The 18,478-nt window shown below is 52.6% G+C and overlaps 1 protein-coding gene and 2 non-coding genes across 4 annotated transcripts in view; 1 reads left to right on the plus strand and 2 right to left on the minus strand.

Moving 5' to 3' along the window:
* VAC14 (VAC14 component of PIKFYVE complex) overlaps positions 1–18,155 on the minus strand; it is a 51,748-nt gene extending 33,593 nt beyond the window's left edge. For both annotated transcript variants that reach the window (XM_031615440.2, XM_031615441.2), the window contains exons 1-10: positions 17,999–18,155; positions 14,313–14,463; positions 12,057–12,224; positions 11,480–11,542; positions 10,271–10,378; positions 9,348–9,457; positions 8,121–8,227; positions 7,270–7,404; positions 6,929–7,081; positions 5,063–5,123 (exon numbers count right to left, since the gene is read on the minus strand). In XM_031615440.2, coding sequence (XP_031471300.2) covers positions 5,063–5,123; positions 6,929–7,081; positions 7,270–7,404; positions 8,121–8,227; positions 9,348–9,457; positions 10,271–10,378; positions 11,480–11,542; positions 12,057–12,224; positions 14,313–14,463; positions 17,999–18,102 — 1,160 coding nt within the window. In that variant the 5' untranslated portion in view covers positions 18,103–18,155. The remainder of the gene's footprint in view (positions 1–5,062; positions 5,124–6,928; positions 7,082–7,269; positions 7,405–8,120; positions 8,228–9,347; positions 9,458–10,270; positions 10,379–11,479; positions 11,543–12,056; positions 12,225–14,312; positions 14,464–17,998) is intronic.
* On the minus strand, positions 6,127–6,197 carry TRNAG-GCC (transfer RNA glycine (anticodon GCC)). Its single transcript has one exon. It is a non-coding gene; the product is annotated as a tRNA-Gly (tRNA).
* Positions 14,805–14,875, plus strand: TRNAG-GCC (transfer RNA glycine (anticodon GCC)). Its single transcript has one exon. It is a non-coding gene; the product is annotated as a tRNA-Gly (tRNA).
* Positions 18,156–18,478: the final 323 nt, after the last annotated feature.

The following is an 18,478-nucleotide window of genomic DNA, read 5'->3' on the forward strand; positions in this document are numbered from 1 at the left end:
CTGCTCCCCATCTCTAACAGACACGTGAACAGCTCGGATGAGGCTGCTCTCCCCATCCCCTTCCTGCTTTTCCCAAGGAGCCAGCTCCTCTCTGGTACACAGCCTGCGTTCCACCTGCCACCACGAGGCTCCTGATTGCAGAGCAGCACGAATCCTTGACCTGATTACATCTCCACGCCAAAATACACCGTGTGCCTGCACAGGATGGAAAAAGCTCTGGGTAATGTGAGAAACGTGCCTGGTATTTGCAGAGGCTGACAGAGGGGCTGGGCTGGAGGTGGCCCTGATGCTGCTGTGAGGGGGGATGCGGACGGGGGGGGGGGTGCTGTGCTATGGAGGAAAGGGCCAGCACAGCAACAAAGCCACTTCCAGACCTGCTCATGCAAAAGGAGCTCATCAAAAACCATCACCCAGTGATACAGGATGGGTACAGTGGTGGTCCCATTTGACCACGCTCCTCCAGGCTGGAACAGCAGCAGATTTCTGTGCTGCTGTGTTGCGAGGGAGGAGGAGGGCACTGCTTACACACAGCGAGCACAGCTGCAGCTTTGAAGCATGCTCACAGCTCGCCGTGCATCCCGGCTCTCCCTAATCCCCAGGCAGCCCAGAGCAGGAGCTTGGGAGCGAGGGTAATGGCATTGCTTTAATGCAATCCTCTCGGGCTGATATGCAGGCTCCCAGCGTCGACAGCTGTGCCAGGGCAGATGTCAGATGCGATCGCTTCCATCTAACCCACTACCCTAGATTCTTCTCCACTGTGCAGCCCTGGCACCTCCTCCACGGTCCATGTGCTGCAGCAAGCAGTTTTTCTGGCGGATTGAGCAATGGTGGGAGCTGCACCAGGCTCTTGCCTCTGGATATTGGGACCTTTTGCTCAAGCAGAACTGTGGCTGAGGAAGCTGAATCCCCCCCCCCCCCAGCACGTGGCCTTGCCATTTCACAAGGCATCCTCCAGCATGGGAATACTTCCCACTTTTCAAGTGCATTCAATGCTTTTCACCCTATTTCCCTTATCAACTCATTTTCTCAGTTCTTCCTTTTCTTCATGGGCTCCTGCCATCTCTCTCCTCAGCGGTTCCTTTTCACTGCCAATCTCTGAGCTGTCATCTCCCTCCTGGCCTCCTGCCCAGCCCAGCTGCTTTCCCGACCCCATTTTAAGACAAGGTTAAGGTCCAGGCCAGGCTCTAGCCTTTAAGCGGGCTCAGCAAGCTGCACTGCCAAGGGTGGAAATATCCAGGTTCTTTCATTGTGGTCTAAGTCACAAGGGCATATCCCATATGGGCTGGCAGCTGCGCTGCTGAACTGGCCTGAGCTAGTGGCCAGGAGGTAAATAGCTCCTTTCTGCTCTCTGTCCCACAAGCTGTCGCTTGTTCATCCTCTATCACTCCTATTTTGATGCTTTTGGCTTCCTCCTGCTCACTGTGATCTCCGAGTGCTGGAAGAACACAAACTGCTCTCCTAGTTACAAAGCTTGAATTTAGCAGAGCAACCCAGTGCAGCGAGCTGCAGGCACCAGGGTAGAGAATGAGGTGGCATGCTCGAGGACCCCTGGTCAGCAAGGGACAGAGCACAGCCCATCTCATCCCTCCACGGCACACAGGAGCAGGGCAGCCCTCCTGCACCCTCTCCTGCTCCAAACCGCAGAGGAAGCTCAGGAGGAGCCTCCCCAAGACAGCACGTTGGAGCCGAACGCTGCAATTTCAGCTTCCTACTAAGCCCTAACAACCATTCTTCCAGTTGCCTGATCTAAACACAGCTGAGCCACGTGGCAGCAGTGTGCCCTCTCCGCAGAGGATGAATGACATCTGCTTGTACTGGAGAAGTCGGTGCTCCTGTCCCTGGGGCCACAAAGCTTGTCCTCGTGGCTCAGGACTGCCAGCCCTGCCCGAGATGGATGTCACACCAAGGCCATGAGCTGCCAGAGGCAATCTGGAGCACTGTCCCAAGGTCACCAGGCCTGGAAGATGATTAAGAAGGAGGCAACCCTTCCTGACCAGTAGTTTGGTGTCCTGACACTGGTTTAACAGCTGTGTACCTAACCCTGCTGCATGCCTAACCATCAGGATGGCTGGGAGGCATCCTCAAGCCTTCAAGCGTTGTTGATGCAGACAGGAAGCTCCAAATGCATAAAAAATGCCTTCCAGCCACGCTGGTCCAGCGACGCGGGACAGATGTCTGCTTCTCTTTCAGCTCACATTCCAGCAGGAAAATCAGGGCTCTGCTCCAGCAGCCACAATTCCACTTCTCTTTCCCGATCCGGACTCAAATTCACAATGGCAGGGGCAGCAGTGTCAGCTGGGCCACGGAAATGCTTCAGCATCTCTGAAACCTCGTATCATCTCTTCTGCAGAAGCTAAATTCAGGAGTTCTGCCTTCCTGGGAAGCCCCAATGCCCTTGCAGTCCCTGTCTCAGAACAGACACGGTCCTCACTTCCAAGTAAATGCCACCAGGAAGCTCCCTCCAAGTTCCAGGCGAAGCCAGTGATTACCATGGAAGCATTCTGGACTGCCTACAGCACATTTTAGGAGTGGGGGCGGTCACTTTGTGGCCCCAGGAACGTGTCCAGAATCCATCTATGGAGCATTCAGACCTCGTCATCATCTGCTTGGACTGCATCTTCACGCAATGCCTCCACAGTTTCCCTCTTCTCTGCCCCTGCTGAACGAGGTCCTCCTCCTCTCACTGCTGCTGCAGGGTTATCCTTCTGCAGGCGTCTGCATGGGGAGGGCAGGGGAAGGGGCGTGAGAGCCGGGCGCTGGCGCAGGGCCCCGCTTCATCCCTTGCTCTCAGGGGGGAGACTGGGGGAATGAACAAAAACACAAGCACAGAGTGATTTCATCTTAAAAGGCAGCTGCAACTTCCTCTGTCCGCAGGCTTCCCAGCTTCAAATGGCAACGGAATGGTTTCCTGCGGTCCTGCCTTGACACCCAGTGGGCACTCGGTGTGCAGGCAGCTGCCTGCTCCCCAGTGGGAGTTATGACTGCAGCTGGCTCCTGCTGCCCTCCCAGCACGGCACCTCGTGGTGCAGAGGTCTGTGCTGCTGCTATGCCAGCTACCGTGCTCTGCCAGCACTAGAAGTGCAATTCAGCTGTCTACGTTCTTAAGAGACAATTTTCTGATGAAACAGAACCCCTGGATTCCAGCCACCCATGTGGACAGGCAGAATGATGGGCACGGTCACATACAGCCCACCCAGCTCCATGCCAGCTCCCCATAATGAGAGCCATGGGGAAAATGCTTCAGGTAATGATGCTGGCCAACATGGTATTCGCACAGCGTGGAGAAATGGTCATCCTGGCAGGTAAACTCCATAACAAAACCTGGCATCTCCCATTCTTGAGCTTGAGAGCTCAAGAAACCTCTCTGCAAACCCAGGCAATCTCACCTCCACATTCTCTTGTCTACAGTGCTCCAAAATGAGCTCTCATTGCTGCACGGGGCAGCTGGCAGGAGCAATGAGCATCCACCACCAAGCGTGGGGTGTGGAGACAACAGCACCCCCACGCATCCCACTGAGCTCAGTCTCACTGCCTTCACTCTCTCTCTTTCCCCTCCAGATGCAAGCTCTCCAGGACAGAGATGCAGTTATCACGTATCCCTTTGACACAGTGCCTCATTTTCTCTCCTCCCTTTCCAGCTTCAGCCTCGTGCACGCCCACTCCAGCACCTGCTAAACTTTATGGGCTGAGTCTGCAGCCATGAGTGTGGGAGGCTGGCAAAGAGCAGGGCCAGGATGCAGTGAGAACAGGGAAGCTGGGGGAAATCACTGAAGAGCCATAGAATGAAATCTAGAGACAAATGGAAACAATCTGCTTTTGTAGGAGGGGAACAATCAAGGGCATCATTAAGGGAGTAGATGGGCTTTGCAGGAGCGCAAAAAGGGAACGGAGAGAGAGAGAAAATCAAATCTGAAAAGCTGACACTTGCAGTGCTCAGGGATGTTACGATGGGTATCACATGTCAGCCTGCTGGCAGGATGCAGCCAGAGTAATGCATGCTATTCTGAGGATCACAACAAGGTATAAATATACGTGTGAGCTCAATAGAAGCACGGCAAATAACGATCTCTTTGGAAGGGTACTGCAGGCAGCAGGAGAAAAGGAAAGATGGTTCTAAAAGCAGATGGATTTGCTACTAAATTCCCTGGCAGCTGGATGGAAAGAAAGGTATTTGCAGGGGAGACGATTTAGATGAAATTTTGGGAGCAATCATGCTGGGTACGAAGCAGCAATCTGCAGACGTGGGCCTGATGGATGCCACACAAGGCTGGCAGGGGGACAGGCTGGTGGCAGGAGCTGCAAGGACACCTCATCCCTCAGGCAGCTGGAGCTGGGCTGCACGCCCTGAGCCATGCCTCAACGCCTGCCCTACAGCACCGTACTGTGGTGGGCTGCCAGGACTGCAGTGCTGCAGCAGCATGAAGCTGAATTTTAAGCTTTTCCACTGCCTCCAGATGGTTTGTGTCCCCCTCCTTCACATGAGACTGATGTCTCCTCATGAGATTAACTCCCTGCAAAAGCAGGAAGGAACCAAGTGTCTGCTACTGTGGTCAAGCTAGAAGAGCTGCTACCAAAACCAACACCCACATTCTCCCTTCCTTTTAGCAGGGATCTCCAGCCAGAGTGGCTTGAATACAGAAGAGGTGCAGAACTCAGAGTGCACACACACTCGCTGCCTTCCCAGGGAGCTCTGCAAGGTTTCTTGAGGGGGCAACACCACCATTTAAGAGGACTGAAGTACTAAAACAGGTTACACAGAGAAGTGGTGGATGCCTCATCTCCGAAAATATTCAAGGTCAGGCTGGATGGGGCTCTAAGCACTCGATGGAGCCATAGGTGCCTCTGCTCACTGCAAAGAGTTGGACCACATGGCCTTTGAAGGTCCCTTCCACATCGAACAATTCCATGAATCTACCACTGAGACAAGACACTGAGGTGCAAACGCATCCTCTGTCATGCATTCCACTGCAATCTGAGACCCCATTTGGTTTCCAACCCACGTCATGCTTCCCACAGCTTTGCCAGCATCCATCACTCACAGTCTGCAACAACCAGCCCCTACCTGGTTACTGTGCAGACACTGGCGTTGCTCACGTTGGAGTCACCAGAAGCATCCAGAGAGCCTGCAGGCAGACAGAAAGGAGACACAATGAACGGGATGACAGGGAAGGTAGGCAGCAGGAGCAGCATGGCTTCTGCAGGCACCTCCAGTCATTGTTTCAGGGCCCTGATGATCCCTTTTCCCAGCAGTGAGCACTTTACACTCATCATCAAGCTTGTGCACAGAGCTAGTAAAGTACAACCACCAGGTAAAATGCAAGCTGCCTATCTTCAGACCTGTGCCTTTGGCCCCCCTTCTTTGTAATTGGGGGAGGACCTCCCAGTGGGCTCAGACAGCCAGGAACTTTGTGCTATGCTGCTCAAATTACAAGATACACATTCTTGTAACAAGGAGCTCAGGTCTGGAAAGCTGCCTCCCAAAGTTCAGATTTCAATGGCCACGGGACAGCACAACAGCATGGGAAGGGCTGAGCACTGGACCATCCTCACCTGGCCAGCTGTCCCACGCTGTGGCTCCATATGGAAACCAATAAACCCAAGCAGCTTTCCAGCCTTTGCTCCATACCAGACAAGTCTCTGCGGAGCCACTTTAAGGCAAGTGCACAGCTTGGCTGAGCCCCACTGAAGCAATCTTTCAGCAAAGGGCTGCTGAGATTTTTAGAGAGCTTGAGCTGTGCAGGATTGCTGTGCAAGTGAAGGAGCCTGTGCTGGACACAGTTTTAACCTGGGTCTCACAAGCACAGTGACAAAGCGTAAAAAGATGAACTTGGCTCCTTATGCCCCCTATTGCCAGCTGCCTCTACTTGCACACAGCAGAACTGCCACATCAGCACAAAGGGATCACAGAAGAGATTTTCAGCTGGGAAAGCATCACCCTGATCCCGCCTGCTTGTAGGAGCACTGTCATCTACACAAAGGGTTAAGTATTAAAGCAATCACACTTTTAATCGATATTTTAACCAAAGATTGTCTTATGACAATCAGGGAAGAAAAGGAAAAAATGAAAAGTTTTGCTGCTCCAACAAGGTATTGCATTTTCCCCCTCCATCCCATCCAAAAAGCTGCTGCATTGGCCGGGAATCGAACCCGGGCCTCCCGCGTGGCAGGCGAGAATTCTACCACTGAACCACCAATGCTGCGCTGGTTGCTCCCTGCGCCCGCCGGCTGTGCTGCTTGTTCCAGCTGTGCGTGCTGACAGCACAGCCCTGCTGCCCCAGGCTGCTGCACACCTCCTCACCTCCTACCTGGCTGCTGCTGCACAAGAAAACCCTTCTGCCTTTTAATTTTCACCTTCTCCGTCCCCTCCTGCAGCAGGATTTTTCAAGCGGTGTTTGTGGGCAATGCTACAGGGAAGTGCTGGGCTGAACATGCAATCCCAGAAGAAGAATAGATAAGCCCATGTGATTTACATGTTACATATATTTCATGTGCCTGGCCAACATAGATGTGTCAGAGGCAGCTTTAGTCATCCTGGGACAATGGCATCTGTTGAGGGGATGCTGGAAGGCTAAATGCACTGCTGTCTGCAGGTATCAGCCCCCCAAAACCTTAATCAGTTTAGTTTCTGCTCACTTGAATACTCTTCCAGGTCTCCCATCACAAGTTAATGACCATGGTGATGTGAAATGTGCTGGGATGTTCACCAGATCATGCAGTACTGCCTGGGCTGCCGGTTGGATGAGGGACCTGCTCTGCAGGTGGCACCAAGTGTGTGTCTCAGCAGAGGATCAGCTGTGAAACAGGACCCCAGTGTCATGGAAAGTGCAGAGGTTCCCTGCCACAGGCAACCAAACCAACTTAAGACCTTCTCAAGACCTTTCCCCAACCTTTACCACATCTCCAATGGCCCAGGCCAACAGGAACTCACCACTGGATGCTGCCTCTGGCTTGGAGACGGGCTCCTCCAGGTTGGGCTCTTCTGACAGGGTTACTGACTGCTTGGCCTCATCCACTTCGTCGTCCTCTGGGATGACAAGCTTCATCAGACTCTGGTTGCACACGTTTGCCACCTCTTTGATGTCTGAGTGGAGGCAGTGTAAGGAACACGCAGTCTCATGCATGCTAGGTGCCATACCTGGCCAGCCACAGAGAAGCCATCGCAGCCCAACCACATCTCCCTTCACATCCAAATGGCTGGGGTGATTTTTAGCACTCAGGGGGCAGGACTCCTCCTGGCCCTCTCCGGGAGCAGCTCAGTTACAAGGATACTCTTCTTGCGATCATCGTAGGAGAGACATGGCAGGACAGCAGTCAGGATCCCTGAGGAGTAAGGCAGCATCACTCGGCCAGCCAGCTGGATGAACTCCCTCATCCAGCACATGGCAGTCAGCTGGATCAGGTCATCTGGAAGACACAGGATGAGCAGAGGTGAGGGAAACGACAGCAAACTCCACAGGATAAGGACTGCTTGCAACCACAGAGCTGATTGGACTTCAGCAGGGCTCAAAGGGAAGGGGGCCTCTTCTTCAACCAGAGTCTCTAGTCTGGACAAACTCTAGCATGGGATCACACAGGAGCTAGCCAAGCTTGGGAAAAGCCAGATATCCTTCTCAGAAAGCACATCAAACTGCAGCTGTACGCAGCTGTATCACTGCATACACAGCAGACCCTATGGTGCAGCACTAACACAAAGTGTCAGGCACATCGTGTTTAACTGCCCTGTCAATGCAACAAGTACCATCTCAGGTTCTTTCTCAAAACAAGTCCCCTTTCCAGATGTGCTGGATAACCACACGTGCTACCCACAGCCAGTTATTTAATTTTCAGACACTCCCACTACTGTACACTTGTGATGACACCTGTTCTGTATTTGAGGTGGAAAAAGTGGTAGAGCCAGCCATGGGAGAACTGTCCCAGAACATCACACAAAGGCAGATCTCCTGAGAGAGCTGCCTGCCCACCCTTTTTTTAGCATGCACAATAGCAAAGAAAGGGGCAAGGTGCAAGGTGGTATAACATGGTTGGTAAACAGGAAAACCCTGAGCCTGAATTAATGGGTTGGCACTGCAGAGACAAAGATGGATGCTGCAGCTCCTGGCAGCTTAGCACTGAACACTCACCTGCAGCCTGGCAGTGGATCACCAGAATATTGGCCATTTCTGCAAACTTGACACTAGAGGGATTCTTCTTGATCTCCTTGAGGAACTCCCCAAGAGCCACCTCACACCTGAAGGCAGACAGACAGGTAAACACTCCTCTGCCACAAGAGAAGTAAGAGAACAGCCTTCCACACACACACAGCAAGGACACCCATGGAATGGCACTTGTATACATCCACTCTGCCCCAAATCAAAGGCTGCAGACTGTAGGACACACTGGCACTCACAAGTACAAATCCATCCCAAGGTAACAGAAAAGCTGTCTTATCTGCTCCACAAACAGCCTATGGAACAAGAGCAAGATCTGGGCCACAGAACCCATTGCACCTGCTCCATATTGGGTCCAAATTTACCCTATCCCCCTCCCACACACACACACCAGGAAAGATGGAGGCAATGGAAGTCCCACACATCTTCCCTTCTGACAACGAGCACATGTTTGGAATGGGGAGCACAAAGGGGAACAGGGGTAGGGGTGAGGTGGGAGGGCAGATCCCCAAAGCCTTCAGTACTTGTTCCTTGATATGTATGCCCTGGGAAACAAAGAAGCATGGAGGAACTGATAGGGTCTGGCAGTGGGAAAGACCCAGGCTTGTCTCAGCACTTACTTATGCCCTATCAAACAGGTCCAGTCACTTTCATTGCAAGAGCTAAGATCCTCTGATCTGACTGAGAACATCCAGCCACTCCTCTGTTTCAAAATGCTCCTCCAAACTGAGTCTTAGCAACGGATCTGAAAGGCCAGCTTGCAGTGCTTGCTTATTCTTTGCACTCAGGAGACTTGGGTTTGGTGCTGCACCTCGCTGAGAGGCTGCTCGCAAATCTCCTACCCCAAAAGCACAGGTGAGCATCCCTTTTATGACACCGTGCACAGGGGCTGGAGAGGTAACAGATGCACTGAGCCACAACAGTTTGTACCACAGCACAAACATCACGATGTCCCCCACAGCCGCTGCAGCCACAACAACCTGGGGAAGGGAGGCCTTGGCCAAGGACACACTGATCCACCAAACAATCCAGCTAGGTTGCTCTCGTCTCCCACCGTGAACGTGTAAGTTTAGCTACAGTTATGCAGAACTGCAAACCAATGAAGAGGGTGACTAACACAATGCATGAGCCTGTTGCAGGGAAACGTGCCGGCTCCAGAGCAAAACACAGACCTGGCCCCCAGCCAGCCTCCACACTCACATTTTTCGTATCTCTTTACTGTTGTCTCCCAGGATCTGGAAGAGCCCATCCAGGATTTCTGGCAGGTAATCCAAAAGGTTGATGTCAGGCACAGACTCTAAGACCAGGATCTAGCTCGGGGAAGGTACAAGAAAGAAGGTGGGTGAGTTTTGAAGAAGCTAACATCACCAGCACAACTCTGGTGCAGTATTGAGGAACACTGAGCTACAGGAAGGAGGGAAGCACAGCTGCCTGTGTGGGACAGGGAGGGAAGGACAAGAGGATTGCATGGAGCTGCCCATCTCAGAAAGAAGCTGGGCTAGGAAAGGAGGCAAGGGATCAGACTGCTGCATTTCCAATCACAGCTCCTTAACAGCAGGGATCACAAACAACTGTTGTGCCAACAAGCAGATGTGGAACGACAAACAGCATGGCTGAAATAGAGAGCCCTGAAGCACACACATCCCCCCAAGGCCCTGGTCAGATATTAACAGCTTCTGCCTTGCACAGAAATTAGGAAGTGAATGGAGATCACTTGCTTCGTGGACAGCAACATCTCTCCATCATTGCTGGGTTTGCAGGGGACCCTTAAACTTGCATTTGGAAAGCAAACAGTAAGGTGTTGTCCCTTGGGAGATTGCAACCTCTAGGTCATGATGCATTTATTCATACAAGCAATGCTTGGACTGTATTTTCTAACTTGCTGTGCAAAGCCCTGAACCATGGTGGCAGAAGTGCACCATCGTGTATGTGTGACTGCAACAGTGACATGACAGGGAGCTGGCATTTCAAAGAAGCAGAAGTCAGAAGTTGATGACTTAAAATAAGGCCTGACCAAACTCAGGTCCCTGTGTTCACACATCACTATGGACATCTGCTGTTTGCCCAGGCACGGGATGCCGACCAGCAGCAGTGCTTTGGAGGAGAAGCACGTGTGTACCTACCCAGGATATGATGAACTGACGGGCATATTGGTTGTTGGAGTAAATCCTCTCACGCAGCAGCGGGATGAAGCCTACCAAGTCAAACTGGTTACTCTCTGTCACGATGTCCTGCACAGCCCAAGAACAGCATGTCAGAAGGTTAGCCCAGCACACGCTGCCCCCACCCAGCCACGTCCACCCAGCCCCCTTTTTAAGGCACATGTCAGCATCTTGTGATCCTTATCCTGTCAAGAGGCTCTGTCAGAGAGCAGCAGGCTTTCCTGGCTGCTGGGAGACTGGGAGAAAGAATCATATGGTTTGTTCAGACGATGAGGCAGGAATTCCCCCTCGGGCAGTGAATAACTGTATGCTGGATGCACTGAGGAAGGCTCCTACTGCCTGGCCGAACAGGAGGAGGGTGGGACCTTCTCTGGTTCATGCCTCATTGGTGCATTGCACACATGAGCAAGCAACTTTGATGTAATCACATGCGTCAGTGACTGGAGAGTCCCCTGACTTTCTTTTAGAGCTCTTCCTATACGCTTGACAGATTTTGCTGCATAACAAATCCCTGACACTGGAGCAGTAGAACAGATCCCCTCTGCTCTGCAGGCTCTCAGCAGGAAGGACTGCAACAGGGAATGTGGAGACTGCACTAACTACTGTGCTAATGAGGAGAGGGGGCACGACGTGGCAGGGAGCTACTTCCCTCCAATTGGACTGTGAAGTCTGCAGAAGTACAAGCTCCTCAGCAGACAGAACAGGAAGAGGAACCGACTGCCCCCACCCTAGAAGCAGCAGCTCTGATCTTTAGTTCTCTTCGTTCCTCAATTAGGCACAGGAGAAGGGAAGAAAATTAAGACAAGCAGCCCTCCTGCTGTCCAGGATGGAGGTGCAACTTCCCTCAGACTAAATCCTTGCTTCCCCAGAGACCTGGCTCCCAACAGCTAAACATCCATTTTGCATTGCAGTAATCTACAAGCTCCTCAAACCAGCCACCAGACTCTCAATTTATCAAGCTACAACCAGTGACAGAAATAACCACTTTGGCAGAAGCCTCACAATTCCTATGGGATGGTTTTAGCAGGAGCAGCCTCCTAGACCAGTATGTCCCCATGAGAACTCTGCCATGACATGCCAGGCAGTGTGCAGGCACCTGCAGGCACGTTGAAGCTGCCTACCACACTTGCCTTCTGCACCAAGGATTCTCAGCTAGAAGGGGAAACACACCTTGAGAAGTCGATCTAGGAGCTCAGAGCCACTTTTGACATTTGGGTCAGGATCAGCAGCCAGCTGTAAAGAACAGAAACAAAAGTCATTATAACAGCAGTCCCAGGCCTTTTTCTATCTCTGCAGTGGAGCTCCCAGCAAGTTCATAGGACTGTTGCTCTCTTTTGATATCGTTGGGATGGACACAGAGAACCCTTCATCTCTGACTCATCATTAGGCTCCAACAAATTCTCCAGAGACCTCCTCAAGGGGATGTCAAGGGCCTATCACCTTCCCACACTAGGAGGGTTTCCATGTGTCAGCACCCACATTGTGGCAGACAAAAACAAGATAAGCTGCACAGAGGAGTGTATGTAGACATGCTTCTGACCCTACACCAAGGCCAGTACGCTGCTGCGGAAACGTTTTTGTGCAGTCCTTCAGACATGCCTGGTCAAAGCAGACCAGTTTCCTTAAAAAGATGGTATCAGACTACTTGGTTTGTTTGATCCTGGAAAGAAGAGCGCTAGAGAACAAGGTGTACTATTCCAGTGAAGGAAAGGAAAAAACCCCTGGGGTCTTAGAGGAAGCTTCTTACCTTGCTGAGGCCATCAAAGAGCACATTGAAGTGTGGGAGGACAGAGCCTCTGGCCACCTTCACAATGTTATAGAGGGCCTCACAAGCATAGTACCGCAGCCGACTGTCAGCATCGTTGAAACACGTCAGCACTGGTTCAATCAGCTCCTTCAGGTAGAGCCCAGAGTCCTGATGGACAGAAGGAGACTGGTGAGTTGAGAACCATGGGGAGAGGACAGAGATGGCAATGCCATGGGTCCTGGAATAAAGCACAAGGGTATGGTGCAAGAATTCAGGCCCATGGTGGCCTATGCTTGGCCCGGTATCACTACCATTTTTATTTACTGCTACTGCTGTAGGTGATGGTTTCTATGTAAAGCCATTGAGGTTTCCAGGACACCCCAAACATCAGACAGCAACAGACCAGCCTTACCTACAACCTCACAACTGAGCAAAGCAACACAGCTCCCAGAAGGAGGAGCAACTCAGTAGATCTGTTGGGTTATTCTTTGTACCATCCGGAGCTGGGCAGCAGGAAGGATGTGGTAATAGAGGCTTCACAAAGAAAAACAGCACTCACTCCAGAAAGACCAACTCCACCAAGGCCTGAGCTACCAGAAAACAGGCAGCATTCGTGTGTGCAGCTGCTTAAAGACAGGTGCTACAGCTCCTGGAGCTCAGCTGGACACAGCTGCTAGATGAAGCAACTGGAGCTCTGATTTCCAGGCAAGAGCAGACAGTGCAGCTCCACTCTTACAGAGAGTATGCTTGTTGTTTTACATGCTAAAGTCTGTCCTCCTGAAAGAGCCATGCTAGACAGAACATGGGGCAAACAGGCTGCTGTTTCTCAAGCATCTAGCAAAGGAGATGGCAAGAAAATCAACAATGTGCAGACCAGCAGATTAAGGAGTTCAGCTCTATGTTTTATCAGAGTCCTTCAGGGCCACCAAACACAACTCCTCCAGTCCCTCAGAGCACAAGCTGCCCTGCCCCAGTGATGTGCAGAAGGCAAAGCAGGATTAAGCTTCCCAGCTACATCTCTGGGACTCTTTATGGGCTGACAGCAGAACAGAGTGCTGCTGACCCAGAGAGAAGTGATGTGCAAAGAGACTCCGCGCTTTAACAATAGGATGACAAAGGAGCATTGCCCAGAAACACGTGGCCATCAGCTTAAAGGCTGTTAATCGTCAGGCTTCAGAGTGTCTGTTTCAACTAGTTGTGACCCTCATTAGAAGGAGATTAACCAAATTGAAATACACCTTGCAGTGCTTCTAACAGAGACGGTCTGCTCTTCCTAAGCCCTGTGCTTTCTTTATGTCCACCCTACTAGAAACCCAAATGAGTCCTTCCCTTGTAGGCATTTTCAAAATGAACCACAATGAAACCCAATGGAGCTCTGAGTCCACAGAGTCCCCGTTCCCCTCAGCAGGGATATGTGTGCTCTGGCCTAGCCCCAGAGGTAACTCACTGAGCTTATTCCTTATAATGAGAGGTAGGCAATGGAGGAAGCTCTTAATTGGGATGGAAATCAGTCAGCTTTCAGCAGGAGGAACACAATGGGCATCCATGTAACACCTCCAGAGCTGGACTGAATGATTAATGCTTTCAGCAGGGAAAACTTCTACCAAATTAATAAGAAGTTATAACTTAGGCTAATACAACTTTACACCTCACACTGCCTGCTTGCTTTGACCACAACTCTGGCATGATTTGGTCTGAAATTTAACCACACTCCCCTGTCTGTGCTGCTGGAGCGTGGTGAACTGTGGAAGGAAGGGCTATGCCTCTTGTAAGTTCCATTAATATCAAGTCATACCTAATTTCTGCCATCTGGGTAACCAGCTGCACATACAGAAATGGAGACAATGTCACCAGCTGTCAGCAGAAGGTATATTCTGCTTTTACATTTCAGAAGAAAGAGTTTGGCTTCAACTGACTGTTGAACGGGACCAGACTTCAGCTGCGACCTGCTGAGTCTAGCCCTATTTTCAGCTCAGCGCAGCAACACTCAGTGAAAACACATCAGCTGGAAACACAGATGCACTGACACCAAGGCTGGGGAGCTGCCAAGGTTTGACCCAAGCCAGAAAGCATTCCAGTGCTCACAGCACGTGGCTGGGTCCGCTGGGGAATCTCATTCACAACCTGGTGTCACACTGCAACACGGGATGCCACACAGCTGGGGAGCAGCCAGCCCCAGTCTCTCCCTGGCACACTGGCCCATGTGGAGCACAGTTCTTCTCCCACTACAGGGAGCCAACAAACACTCATGTTTACCTTGCCCAGGGCGATGGAGCAAGCAGCCAGGCCGATGAGTCCCCCTTTCCGGCTGTGGGGATGTTGAGAGAGTGCAAACTCCTGCGACAGGATGAGGATCACATGCTTGATTTGAGACGTGTTGTTCTGAGCCACAAACTCTCGTACCAGCCTGGGAAGAGAAGAGGAAAGCACATGGGAAGCCTGATGAAAGCGCCTGGGGGTTCGATTCTCTGTGGCTGCAGAAAGCAGCTTTTACAAAGGAGAAGGTGAGACCAGGCCAGAAGGAGGATTCCTTCCATTCCCAAGGGACTGAGAGGCAAAAGAAGCCACCATGACCGCACGCAAATACCCTCTGCACTGAGCTGTACGCCAAAGCAGGCCCTGCCCCACCTTCCCTTCTGTCTGCTTACCCACCCTCACCTCGCATGCGATGCCCACCAGCTCAGCACCACCAGCCCCCCCAGCAGCGCTGGGCCAAGGCAGCTGTGCAGGCAGCTGCACACAGCTGGAGCATTGGTGGTTCAGTGGTAGAATTCTCGCCTGCCACGCGGGAGGCCCGGGTTCGATTCCCGGCCAATGCAGCAGAAGTATTTTTCTTTTTCTTTTTGACTTCTGTATACAGCACGAGGACAGATGCCTGAGTATCTCAGCCTAAATGGTTATCGTTACTTCAACCTGTGCTGGAGGCACAAAGATTTCCAGTGCCTACCTCCATATGCTTTTTTGTTGCTGCTGTACCAAATCTGGCCAACCCCAACGCTCGGTATCTCACCCTCAGCCCTCCTTTCAAGTCTCAGCTCTGCACTAACCCTGCCCCAGCTGCATGAAGCCAGACAGGCACTGAGGGGCTTGGAAACCTCATGCTGCCCACTTTTAGCTGGCTGTCACTCTCCCATCACCTACTGCGTAGCAGAGGCAAATCATTACAGGAGATATTTATGGCCTTCTCCTCACTACATGACGAGCCTCCTCTCACCCTGCTGCCCTCTTTCTCCTTGGAGGCATCACAAAGCTCACCTACTCTTCTCCATCCCAAAGTAGAATTTGGTAATGGCCAGAGCTGGTGCCACTCACAAAATGCTGATCCCAGGCCGACAGCTCTGCTTCCCAGTCCCACCCAGCACCTCGAGGAGCGTGCAGCAAGTCCTGGCAGCATGGAGGGAATCTCTTTACAGCCTGGATTTACTGAACAGAGTGGGGTTGGTTTGAAATGAAAAAAAACTGTATATCTCAGGAGTCAGGAGGGGGACCGACTTTTTATGCAGGTAGATAGTGATAAGACAAGGGGAAATGGTTTTAAACTGAGACAGGGGAGGTTCAGGTTAGATATTAGGAGGAAGTTTTTCACTCACAGGGTGGGAACACACTGGAACAGGCTGCCCAGAGAGCTGTGGGTGCCCCCATCCCTGGAGGCATTCAAGGCCAGGCTGGAAGGGGCTCTGGGCAGTTTGATCTAGTGGTTGGCAGCTTTGCCCACAGCCGTTCTATGACTTTATGACCCCTCTGAGTTTAAAGGGCTCAGGGGTGAACTAGGGAAGCAAGAGGCACTGAACAGCAACGTACACAGTGTGAGGGATTCTGCACACAGCAGGAGCTGCTCCACATTACAGGGCAGAGAGCTGGGAGGTACCTGCACTGAGGCAGTGAGTTCTTTCTCACACAACGCCATAGGCACAACAATGATATGTGCAGTGCTATTCTGTGACTAGTTCAGGTTGAGCTAAATCCACATGTCTGTAAAAAGGGTTGGACTCTGTCTTCCTCATCCTGATAGCCTTTGCAATTTGGGTGCCCAGCTCCATCAGCAGATCCCAAACCTGATTTTGGTTAGTTGGTATAAACCAACCAAGTCAGAGCAGGGCTGCTTGGTTCACAGAATCACAGAACCATAGGGATTGGAAGGGACCTCTGGAGATCCCCCAGTCCAATCCTCTGATAAAGCAGGTTCCTTACAGTAGGTTGCAGAGGAAAGCATCCAGTCAGGCCTTAAATATCTCCAGAGAACATTCCATCACCTCTCTGGACAGCCTCTTCCAGTGTTCCTCACCTTCACCAGCGACTGTCACTGGTCACAGGACAAGGGGAAATGGCCTCAAGTTGTGCCAGGGTAAGTTTAGGTTGGATATCAGGAAAAACTTCTTTACAAGAAGGATTGTTAAGCACTGGAATGGGCTGCCCAGGGAGGTGGTTGAGTCACCATCCCTGGATGTGTTTAAAGACGGTCTGGATGTGGTGCCCAGGGACATGATTTAGTGGAGGGCTGTTAGTGTTAGGGTGGTATGGTTAGGTTGTGGTTGGATTCGATGATCTTTAAGGTCTTTTCCAACCTGAGTGATTCTATGATTCTATGATTCACATTAAAGATGTTCTTCTTTGTGTTCCTATGGAATTTCACAGAATCACAGAATTGCCAGGGTTGGAAGGGACCTCAAGGACCATGAATCTCCAACCCCCCTGCCACACGCAGGGCCACCAACCATCCCACCTAATGCTAGACCAGGCTGCCCAGGGCCCCATCCAATCTGGCCTTGAACACCTCCAGGGACGGGGCATCCACAGCCTCTCTGGGCAGCCTGTCCCAGTACCTCACCACTCTCTCTGTAAAGAATTTCCCCCTGATGTCCAACCTAAATCTCCCTTCCCTCAACTTAAGACCATTTCCCCTTGTCCTGCTGTCACTCACCCTTTCAAAGAGTTGATTTCCCTCCTGTTTGTAGGCTCCCTTTAGGTACTGAAAGGCTGCAATGAGGTCACCCCACAGCCTTCTTTTCCCCAGGCTGAACAAGCCCAGCTCCTTCAGCCTGTCCTCATAGGGGAGGTGCTCCAGTCCCCTGATCATCTTTGTGGCTCCTCTGGACCCTCTCCAACAGCTCCCTGTCTTTCTTGTACTGGGGGCTCCAGACCTGGATGCAGTACTGCAGATGGGGTCTCACAAGAGCAGAGTAGAGGGGAACAATCACCTCCCTGTCCCTGCTGGCCACCCCTCTTTTGATGGAGCCCAGGAGCCCTGTGCTCTAGTCTGTGCCCTTGTTCTGCTGCTGGCCACCACTGAAAAGAGCCTGGCCCCATCCGCTCAACTTTCACTCTTCACAGACTTATAAGCATCGATGAGATCTCCTCTCCAGGCTGAACAGCCCCGGGGCTCTCAGCCTTTGCTCACACAGGAGATGCTCCATGCCCCACTCATCTCTTTAACTGGACCCCTCCAGCAGTTCTCTGTCTGCCTTGAACGGAGGAGCCCAGAAGTGGACCCAGAGCTCCAGATGTGCCCCCCTCGGGGCAGAGAAGAGGGGAGGAGCACCTCCTTCACCCTGCTGGCCACAATCTGCGCACTGCATCGCTCCCGGCCATAAGACCACACTGCTGGCTCGCCGTCAGCCCGCTGCCCGTCAGGACAGCCGGCTGCACCCCAGGGGATGCCGGCAGAGCAGTGCAGGAAGGGGACAGACGGGTCCTTCCCACGCACGGCCACGGAGCAGCACGGCGCCCGCAGTGACAGCACAGGAGTTCAGACGCAGCGGGGAGGTGCACTGACGAACGAAAGGACGCACGGCAGTGCCAGCAAAGTCCCACACACCTTCACCTGGGGTCGGACGCCCTGAAGGTCGGTTCCCCCCGTCTCCCTCCCGGACCTGCGGCCGCCCCACAGCCCCGCGCCCTCACCCCCGCCGTTCCCCCGGCTTTTTCCCCCATCGTTTTCTCACTTCTCGATCTCGAGGGCCGCCACTTTCCTCTTCTCGTACAGCTTGTCGTTCAGCGCCCGCACCACGCTGGGCGCCAGCGGCGCCAGGTCCCGCTCCGCGTTCATGGCACCGCCGCCACCATCACCGCCCGACCCCGCCGCCACCGGCGGCCCGCCCGCATCACGTGACCCTCCCGCCCGCCTCACGTGACCACGCCCCGCCGAAGGGCGCCCCCGCGCGGCGCGGAGGAGCGTCCCCAGACTCTGCATCACAGAACGGTTGCAAAGGGGCGCGATGCTCATCCGGTTCCAACCCCCTGCTGTGTGCAGGTCGCCAACCAGCAGCCCAGGCTGCCCAGAGCCACATCCAGCCTGGCCTTGGATGCCTGCAGGGATGGGGCATCCACAGCCTCCTTGGGCAACCTGTTCCAGTGCCTCACCACCCTCTGGCTGAAAAACTTCCTCCTAGTATCTAACCTAAACCTCCCCTGTCTCAGTTTAA

The sequence above is a fragment of the Phasianus colchicus genome, chromosome 13 (genome assembly GCF_987193195.1).
Source record: "Phasianus colchicus chromosome 13, bPhaCol1.hap1.1, whole genome shotgun sequence".
Taxonomy (NCBI): Eukaryota; Metazoa; Chordata; class Aves; order Galliformes; family Phasianidae; genus Phasianus; species Phasianus colchicus.